Source organism: Bison bison, unplaced genomic scaffold, assembly GCF_000754665.1.
Source record: "Bison bison bison isolate TAMUID 2011002044 unplaced genomic scaffold, Bison_UMD1.0 scf7180017864043, whole genome shotgun sequence".
Classification (NCBI taxonomy): Eukaryota; Metazoa; Chordata; class Mammalia; order Artiodactyla; family Bovidae; genus Bison; species Bison bison.
Window position 1 is genome coordinate 4,666,394 of NW_011494615.1, and position 9,683 is coordinate 4,676,076.

The 9,683-nt window shown below is 44.7% G+C and overlaps 1 protein-coding gene across 2 annotated transcripts in view; it reads left to right on the forward strand.

Annotated features, from left to right (window-relative positions):
* MLH1 (mutL homolog 1) overlaps positions 1-9,683 on the forward strand; it is an 87,929-nt gene that overhangs the window by 77,023 nt on the left and 1,223 nt on the right. For both annotated transcript variants that reach the window (XM_010835527.1, XM_010835529.1), the window contains 5 exons: positions 3,488-3,596; positions 5,452-5,515; positions 8,477-8,641; positions 8,912-9,004; positions 9,299-9,412. In XM_010835527.1, coding sequence (XP_010833829.1) covers positions 3,488-3,596; positions 5,452-5,515; positions 8,477-8,641; positions 8,912-9,004; positions 9,299-9,412 — 545 coding nt within the window. The remainder of the gene's footprint in view (positions 1-3,487; positions 3,597-5,451; positions 5,516-8,476; positions 8,642-8,911; positions 9,005-9,298; positions 9,413-9,683) is intronic.

A 9,683-nucleotide genomic window follows, 5' to 3' on the forward strand; every position in this document is an offset into this window, starting at 1 on the left:
AGGAGCAGTCTCAAGCTGCGGGCTACCCACTCCCAGCCTCCAGGGGCAGTCATGTGCTGCCTCCACTCCCATCACAAAGCTGCTGGGCTGCGCGGGAGCCACCACGTCCACCTTGTGGGAGGAGGTGCGCTTTGTGTCCTGGTGTTCCGCCACTCTGAATGGCTCCTGTATCACACAGTGACCTTTTTATGTAGGGAATTCCTTCTCACTCTGGGATAATTAAATCATTGCTCTTTTGTTAGCTCCTAAAATGCTTATATGTAAATCTCTTGTCCACCTGGGATTTAGTTTTGGCATATGGTGTTATATTCATAGTTTCTATGTGTCTGATTGTTCCATATTACATTGTTAACTCTCAGTTTGTTTGAATTTATCCAGTATTTTTTGCTCATAATTCTTTCCCTCAGACCTTTGATGGTGTACGGACCTACTTCCTCTTTGAGTGGGGCCGTGGATGGAAAGCTTTTTGTTTTGTCAAATCCATCTTTATTTTGGTAAGTTTCTTTGCTGGGTTTAAAATTTCAGAGTTGCAGTTACTTTCTCTAAGTGCATTGAAGGTATTAGTCTACCACTCGTTGGCTCCTTCTATTGTGAAAATTCAAGTGTCAGTCTTTTTTTTTTGGCCTCGCTGTGCAGCTTGCAGAGATCTAGGGATTGAACTGGTGCCCTTGGCCATGAAAGTTTGGAGTCCTAACCACTGGACTGCCAGAGGATTCCCTGTCAGTCCTGTGTTCTCTTACTTTGTGGTGATCTCTCTGTGTCTCTGAGTGCTTTTAGGGTCTCTTTTTTTTGGTATTCTGTTTCTCTCAGGTGTAGATTTTGTTGGGCTTCCTGGAGCTGAGGCTTGGTATCATTCATCACTTTTGGGACCTTCTCTGATACTTTGTCTTGAGAGTCTTCAGTTACTGTCTCTCCCTGTTTCCTAGCCCTTCTGCAATTTTAATTACATATTTATTTTCCTCCACATTGCATAAGCTTTCCTGTTTTCATGTCGTCAGTCTGTGCTCCTGATAGTTCTACCTTTCAATGGCCTTGCCAACTTTGTCCACTCAGTTGATCTTGATTTTTATTTTTAAAGATTCATTTATTTTTGCTTTTTGACTGTGGTGGATCTCTGTCGCTGCACATGCGCTTTCTGTAGCTGTGGGGAGTGGGAGTGAGCGGTGTGCAGATTCTCGTGGTGGTTTCTCTTGCTGCCCGGCGCAGGCTCAGGGCGCGCAGGCGGCGCAGGCTCAGGGCGCGCAGGCGGCGCAGGCTCAGGGCGCGCAGGCGGCGCAGGCTCAGGGCGCGCAGGCGGCGCAGGCTCAGGGCGCGCAGGCGGCGCAGGCTCAGGGCGCGCAGGCGGCGCAGGCTCAGGGCGCGCAGGCGGCGGTAGCTGTGCCGTGTGAGCTCAGTGGTTGCCGTGCAGGGGCTTGGTTGCTCCGCGGCACGTGGGATCTTTCTGGACCAGGGATCAGACTGGCGTATTTGATTGCATTGCAAGGTGGATTCTCAACTACTGGATCACCAGGGAAACCTGGATCTTGATTTTTAATTTCGATTCTTGTGTTTTTTATTTTTAGACATTTTTTTTTTTTGGAAATCTCCTTGATCATTGTTTAATATGAACTTTTAAAAATTAGTTCTGATTTTAATTGTTAAGGTTGAGTCAAAATAAATCATTTTCCTCATTGTTTACCATGAAATTTTTATCCTCATCCATTAGTATATTAAAATACAAAAGACCTTGTGTCACATGACCTTGCCAAGGGTGCAGATAAAGACAGTTCTACTTTTTTTCCTTTCATATTTTTACAGTTTGCTTTCCTTGCCTCACTACAGTGTTTAGAACCCACTATACAATGTCAAGTAGAATGAGTGAGCATGGGAGTTGTTATCTTTTTCTGTATTGTGGAAAGAATGCATTTACTGTTTCACCATTAAACGTGATGCTAGTTGGAGGTTTTACATTGATAGATTTTTCAGATTAAGGAAGTTATTTTCTATTCCTAGTTTGCTGAGGGATTTTTTTTTTTTTTTGTCTGCGCTGCACAGCATGTGGGATCTAAATTCCCCAAGCAGGGATTGAACCTGCACCCCCTGTGTTGGAAGTGTGGAGTCTTAACCACTGAATTCCCAGTGTTAAGACAGTCTCTGAGAGTTTTTATTTAAAAATCGTTGTTGTCAAATACTCTTTCTGTGTCTGTTAAGATGATTATTTTTTCTCATTTATTCTATATGGTGAGATTTTCCAAATGCTAAATCACCCTACATTCCTGGCCTAATCTCTTCTTGATTATATTATTCCTTTTTTCATATTGCTGAACTTAATTTGCTAATTTTTTGTTAAGAATTTTTGTATCTGTGACCCACAAGGATATTGGTCTAAATTTTTCTTTTTTTAATGTTTTCTCATATTAGGGTTAGGATAGGGTTATGCTAGCCTTGTAAAGTAGGAATTACTGTCTTCCTTTATTTTTTGAAAGTTTATGTAGAATGTTGTTTCCGTTTTTCTTCCTATTTTTTAAGTTGAACTGTAGTTGATTTACAGTATTGTTTCAGGTGTACAGCAAAGTGATTGTTACACACACACATTCTTCTTCAGATTGTTTTCTGTTCTAGGTTATTACAAGATATTGAAGATAGCTCCCTGAGCTATAGATTAGGTCCTTGTTTATATCTGTTAACCCCATACTCCTAATTAATCCCTCCCTACCCGCTTTCCATAAAGCGGGTAACCATAAATTTTTTTTCTATGCCTGAGTCCTTCTGTTTTGTAGAAGTTTATTTGTATTATTTTCTAGATTCCACATATAGGTGAAATGAATTTTGTCTTTCCTTGATCATTATGATAGTCTGCGACTTTGTGTTTTAATACCTCTTAAGCACACTGTGCATGCTTACTGTTTTATCTTTACTGGAATTTTCAATCTTTAAAACTTGGCAGATACTGACTTTGTGATTTCTTCTGGGTTCTAATTCTTGGTGCCTAGTTTTGACCACAGAGGTCCTGGTTCTTTACCTGTGAGGAATTATTTGAAGTCTGAATTGAAGATGAATTTCTCCAGAGAGAATTTGCATTTGATTCTAGGAGGGACCTGGAGGAACAGTCAGCCCTGGAATCAGTTTAAATTAAAACTTCCACAGACTTCTCAGGCAGCCTGCTTAGCATGAATCCTGGCTGCAGAAGCGGGCACGTGACTCCTGTCACAGTCCCCATTTCACCCCATTCCTAGGCTTTTCAGAGTCTGCACAAACTGAAGTTCATGAATCCTGCAGTTCCTCTGCTGTCTTAGTTTATAAAGGGTTTCAGAGCGCTTGTTACTTCTCTGGCTTCCTGCTTTAATCTTTTGGCAATTTCTTGTTGGATTTTGAAAGATTAATTCTATCTTGTTCCTTTTTTGCGTGTGTTTTCAGCAGTTTTCCATGTTTCTAGCTCTGGTGCTTGGTGCTCTGAGGTGCAGGGAGGTGTTGGGGGGCCACTCCTGACCTGTGTCTTGTTTTCCAGCTCTCCGGGAGATGCTGCATAACCACTCCTTTGTGGGCTGCGTGAATCCTCAGTGGGCCTTGGCACAGCATCAGACCAAGTTATACCTTCTCAACACCACCAGACTTAGGTAAATCGGTGCAAACGAAATGCAGAGCTGCTAGGACGGTGGTCCTGGAGACAGAGGCAGGAGAAGCTGGGGAGAGCAGGGTGACAGTCGGAAAGGGCCCAGCTTCAGAGGCAGATGTGTGGTTTCTCACCCAGGCTCAACATTTACCATTTATGTGACCATGGACAAGTCACTTTGATAACTGAGTCTCGGATTTCTCTTCTGTAAAAGTGGGGTATCACTATTAATTCACAGGGTTTTGTGAAGGTAAGATGACGTGCTCTGAGCCGGATGTTGAGAGCTTGGAGCTGGTGGGGTATTCCAGCCTGTGTGGTGTACAGCAGGGGCTGCGGGCTGCTTTGCAACACCAGCTCTCAGCTGCTCAAATCCAACTGATTGGATTTAAAGCTGGGATCAGGTCCCGTGATGCAGGGGCTGACTGAATTCAAGTGGTGGGGGAGGGAGGGCTGAGCGCCTGGGAGACTTTGAGGGAGAAACCCCCCTCTGTATCAGCCCCCCGCTGACACAGTGAGGAGGGAGATCACTTGGGCCTCCAGGGCAGGGAAGGGAGGCAGGGGAGGGGTGAGAGGGCCTCACACCTCCTCTCCTTTCAGCTTTGGGATGGAGCCAGGGCCTGTTCCAGCCCTGAGGAGCCAGTGGGGTCCAGGAGCATGGGGTGGGCCAGCTCGGCAGCGCCCTTTGCCCAGCACGCAGCGGGTGACATTTATGGTTGTCTCCAGGGATCTTGGAGGATGAGCTCCTGTTGAGTCTAGAACCTCTATTAAATATGGTCTCGAATCGGTAGTTCGGGGGGGCGTGGTGCCACCCTCCATTGCCAGACACCGTCACTTGGCCATCGTGGGACTCTGTCCTGCTGAGATCCCATGTGACCTCCCTGAGCTAGAACTGCCCCACCGAGGAGCTTACTGCGGGCACACCCGGCCTTGGGTGCTGGTGACTCCTTCCTCCTAGGCTCGGAAACCCTTAGTGAGGTCAGCTCAGGGCCACTGTCTTTCCTGAGAAGCCGTGGGCTCGCCCAGTGAGCTCTTACTGGTTATTGGGATCCTACTCCCTTTGTTTTTTCTTTGCCAGGAAATCTAACTGCATGATTTCCAAGATCCCAAATCACAATCATTTCGGTTCTTTGATTTCATGATTACAAACCTAGGCCAGTCCTAGAATCCTAGCTGCTAATAAATGGGAACAGTTTCCCAGCGAGCATATAAACTGGCTGAAAGCGGGGGTTTAGACTTGGCTTCTTCCCTCTCCACTGACAGCCTCTGAGCCAGGACCAGCCAGCGGCTCTCTGGGTACCTCGGTGTCCCTGCTGCTGTGCTTTGTCTACTTTAATAACCAAGTCTTTAAACAAGACCTGTGTGGTGCAGGTTTCTTTCATTAACTATGGAGTACAGTCATTTCAGTTCTGTGTTTCTGCAGGTAGGTCAGTATATTGTACACTTCACAGCTGCCTAAACCATCCCCCATGCAGCCCGAGTCTGTCCACTGTTGACCACACGGGAAGTCCCTTGCCCTCCCCGTACAGCCCATATTTCTAGATGGTGGGTTGTAAAAGAAATGGTTTATACGATTCTTTGCCAGTGGGGAACAGTGAGCAAAAACTGCTTAACTTTGTCACCACTGGGTGTCAGAACCTTTTACCGCACCAGGAAGGTGGGGACAGAGTGCGGGTGTTGGCAGGGCAGGCAGTCTCAGCGCTGTGACCAGTGCAGGTCCCAGGACTGCTGGAAAGACCTCCGCGAGGCCGGATGCCTTCACCCCACTGCGTCTCGGGTTCTCACTCCCATTTTGTCCCTGCCCCTTGGCTCTCAAGCACAGATTCTGCTTTTCCTTAAAGTCACTTCATTTTTATTTTCAGTGAAGAACTGTTCTACCAGATTCTCGTTTATGATTTTGCCAATTTTGGTGTTCTGAGGTTATCGGTAAGTTTATTTCCTGCTTCTCATTTCTGAGAGTTCAACAGCTGGTCATTTCTGAAAAGAGCCCTACCCCGTTGTCTTACTTATTGTATATTAAGTGTTTCTAAATGTGATTAGAAGAGTTTATGTATGAGTTGCATATGGAAGTATCCTTAAAATAGTTTTATACAAAGCAGAAGTCATTTGGTAGCCAACTTAAAATGTTTATTATTATAGAAACTAATACATATCTACTTAAAACTTAAAGAGATAGAAGCAGAAATAAACATTCTCTAAAGCCCACGACCCAGACACAACCCCAACTAACATTTTAATTTAGAATTAAAAATCATACCATCCATGTAGTTTTGTATCTTCTTTTTACATTTGATATACAGAAAAGCCCTCTGGAATTTTTACTGGGATTGTGTTGAGCGTATTCTATAGATCAATTTGGGGAGAAAAATCAGTTTATTTCTTAATAGTCACATTTTTTGGATACTATTGTAAAAGGCATTTTTTACAAATTGTCAATTGTTTGTTGCTATTATATAGAAGTACATACAAGTGTTTTAGAAATTCTATCTTGCAGCCTTGTTAAACTCACTTGTTAGCTGTAGCTTTTTTATTGATTCCAGCAGATTTTCTAGGTATATGACCATCGCATCTGTGGATAAAGACAGTTTTATTCCTTCCTCTCCAACCCAGATGCCTTTTCTCTCTCTTGCTTGGTTGTACCGGCAAGAACCTAAGTACAGGCTAACCAGAAGTGGTGAGAATGGAAATACTCCTCTTTTTAATCTTGGGGGAAGCATTCAGTCTTTGACTGTGAAGTGTGTAGGTTTTTTGCAGACGGCCCTTAGGGTGGTTGAGGAAATTCCTTTCTATTCCTTGTGTGCTTCAGGCTTTTATTCAGGAAGGGAGGCTGAATTTTTTTCAGATGCTTCTTCTGTATCTGTTCAGATAATTGTATGGTTTTCCTTTTTTTAGTTTGTTAATATAGTGAATTACATTGATTGGTTTTCGTATTTTAAACCAGTCTTGCATTCCTGGGATAAGCCCTGCTTGTACGTGATCTGTTTCCCTTTTTATGGTTTACTGGGCTTGACTTGTCAGAGTCTGTTCACAACTCTTGGCATCGGTATTCCTGCACGATGCTAGTTTGTGCTCTAGTGCTCAGTCGCGTCCGATTGTGACCCCACGGACTGCAGCCCACCAGGCTCCTCTGTCCATGGGCTTCTCCAGACAAGAATACTGGAGTTGGGTGCCGTTTCCTTCTCCAGGGGACCTTCCTGGTCCAGGGATCGAGCCCCCGTCTCTTGCGCCTCCTGCATTGGCAGGTGGGCTCTTCACCACTAGTGGCGCCTGGGACGCCCTCCTGGTTTGCAGTTTTCTTGTGTGTGTCTGGTTTTGGTATCAAATACTGGCTTCATGGAATGAGTTGGGAAATAGTTATTCCATCTTCAGAAAGAGTTTGTTTATAATTGTTAATGCTTGAAATGTTTGGTAAAATTCATCAGTTGAAGCCATCTGGGCCTGGAGATTTCCTCACAGGAAGATTTTTAAGTAAAATTTTTAGTGGTATAGAGCTATTCATGTTAGCTCTGAGGGGCATTTGTATTAAGTTTAAAATTACTTGTCCATTTAAGTTTTCAAATTTATTGGCGTAAAGTTGTTCCTAATCTTTTGTATTCTTCTAATGTCTGTGCATCTGTAGTGATGTAACCTCTCATCCCAACGTTGGTCATTTATGTCTTCTTTTTAACTTGGTCAGTCTAAGGTTTGTCAATCTGGACCCAAAGAACTGACTTTGGTTTCAGTGATTCTTTTGTTGTTTTTCTGATTTCAGTTTCATCGACACCTGCTCTCATTTTCTTATTTCCTTACTTCTACTTAAAGTGCTGTGAAAATTTCCCAAGTGCTGCTTTAGCAGCGTCCCACACATTCGGATAAGTTTTCATTTTCATCCAGTTCAGAATACTTCTAAATTTCCTTTTGATTTTTTTTGACCCTCACATTATTTAGAAATATATTACTTAGTCTCTTAATTATTTGGAATTTTCTCAGAGATCAAGTATTGATTTCTAATTTAATTCCATTTTTGCAGAGAACGTATTTGAATCCTTTTACACTTACTGAGACTTGTTTTATGGCCCAGAGTATATTCAGTGTTGGTAATATTCCACGTGCATTTGCAAAGAATTTGTGTTCCGGTCTTGTTGAGTAGAATGCTCCCCAAATGGCAGGTGTCTCACATTGTTGGTGACACTGACGCCTTGTGTATGCTGATTTTCTGTCCACTGGGTCTGTCAGTTACTGGGGAAAGGATGTGGAAGCCTCCATGTAACTGCATGTTTCTCTTCACGGTTCTGTTTCATTCTTCATGTAGTTTAAAGCTCTGTTACCGAGTGCATAAATATCTAGGATAGCTCGGTCTGTTTGTTAATTGACTCTTCTGTTACGGAAAAGTAAGAGCAGTGCACTGTGGGACTGTAACATGTAAAATGTGACAACAGTAACAGTGTTCAGAGGGGAGAAATGGATGAAAACTGAGGCATCTTGTTTTTCACGATAGATTTCAGTCTCCTTCCTAACAGATGATTTACCTGAATGTCATTTGCTTTAACGTGCTTTCCCTCCCCCTTGCTTTAGTAAGGCGGTAGGAAGAAATGAAGGTTCGGCCTCGTGAGTTTCTGGAAATATGAAAGCGAGGTCTTTAAAGCTACACAAAAGGAAGTGCCTTCCGTGGCTTTGCCTTTCCCAGATTTTCAGCAGGTCTTTGTCGGTGACCTTCTCTGTTGCAATGGCCATTGGTGAGGAGGAGAACCTTCTTTTGTAGATTTTCAAGTGTCTTTGGGGGAATTGAGGAATGAGTGCTAGATTTGTGGCTTCTCACCTGCTGAGGTGACAGTGGTCTTGTGGGAATTCAGGCAGTGTTTGGAAGCCCTGTTAACGCTCGCTCCTAATGTTCCTGCCCCTTCCTAGGAGCCAGCACCACTCTTTGACCTGGCCATGCTCGCCTTAGACAGTCCCGAGAGTGGCTGGACAGAGGAGGATGGTCCCAAGGAAGGACTTGCTGAGTACATTGTTGAGTTTCTGAAAAAGAAGGCTGAGATGCTTGCAGACTACTTCTCTCTGGAGATTGATGAGGTGGGTGAGGGCCGTTTTTGTCTCCCTTGTAAGTCCCCCTTGATCTCTGGGACTTGGTTTGCTGTGTTCAGTTGGTGAGCAGACCTAAAGAGCAGGTGGCTCTGCTATGTGCCAGCAGAGAAGGCTCTCTAAGCATTTGCCTCTGCTGCCCCCCAGGGCCCAACGTGGTCGCCCAGAATAGCAAGTCTGAGGACAGGATCTGGAGCAAGCACCAGGGAGATGGGATTGGTTTAAACTGTAACAGCATGATTTCTTATCCCCCTTGTCCAGGAAGGGAACCTGGTTGGATTACCCCTTCTGATCGATAACTATGTGCCCCCGCTGGAGGGTCTGCCTATCTTCATCCTCCGACTGGCCACAGAGGCAAGTGATGGAGCACATCCTGATGACAGTCCTGTGGGGCGATGAGTGTCGGGGGGTGGGGGGGGTGAGGGCTTACAGCTCCACCATCATCTGTGATGATGAGGAGGAAAAGGGTAATGAGGCTAAGGCCCCTCTTGTGCCCACCCACCCCAGCAGTACTCAGCAGTTCCAGTCTACAACTTTATCGCCTAAAAATCATGCGTACTTTTAAGTTGTCTGTTACCTCCATTTAGAAATGGAACCTGTTTAAAGCATGTGCATATGCTGACATATTGAATTCTCTCTTTGGATCAGGTGAATTGGGATGAAGAAAAGGAATGTTTTGAAAGCCTCAGTAAAGAATGTGCGATGTTTTACTCCATCCGGAAGCAGTATGTGTCTGCAGAGTCAACCCTTTCAGGCCAGCAGGTACGAGGGCGATACACGCTGGTGCTCCAGAACTGGGATGGGCCGTCACACAAGCCCGCCCCTCTCTGAACTCCTGTGATCCAAGGCACACCAGCTTTAGCACAGTGGTCAGCTGTTATGAATTTTATCTCCTTCTGAAATACTGCTGGAAGGTACCTCTAGAGTGATCTGTCAGATGTACAAACAAGCCATTGTAGTGAGAAAAGGTGGGCTCCAGGGCTCGGGGGCCCGTGTCCCCACTGTGAGCCTGGAGTGTGCAGCCACAGCCGTC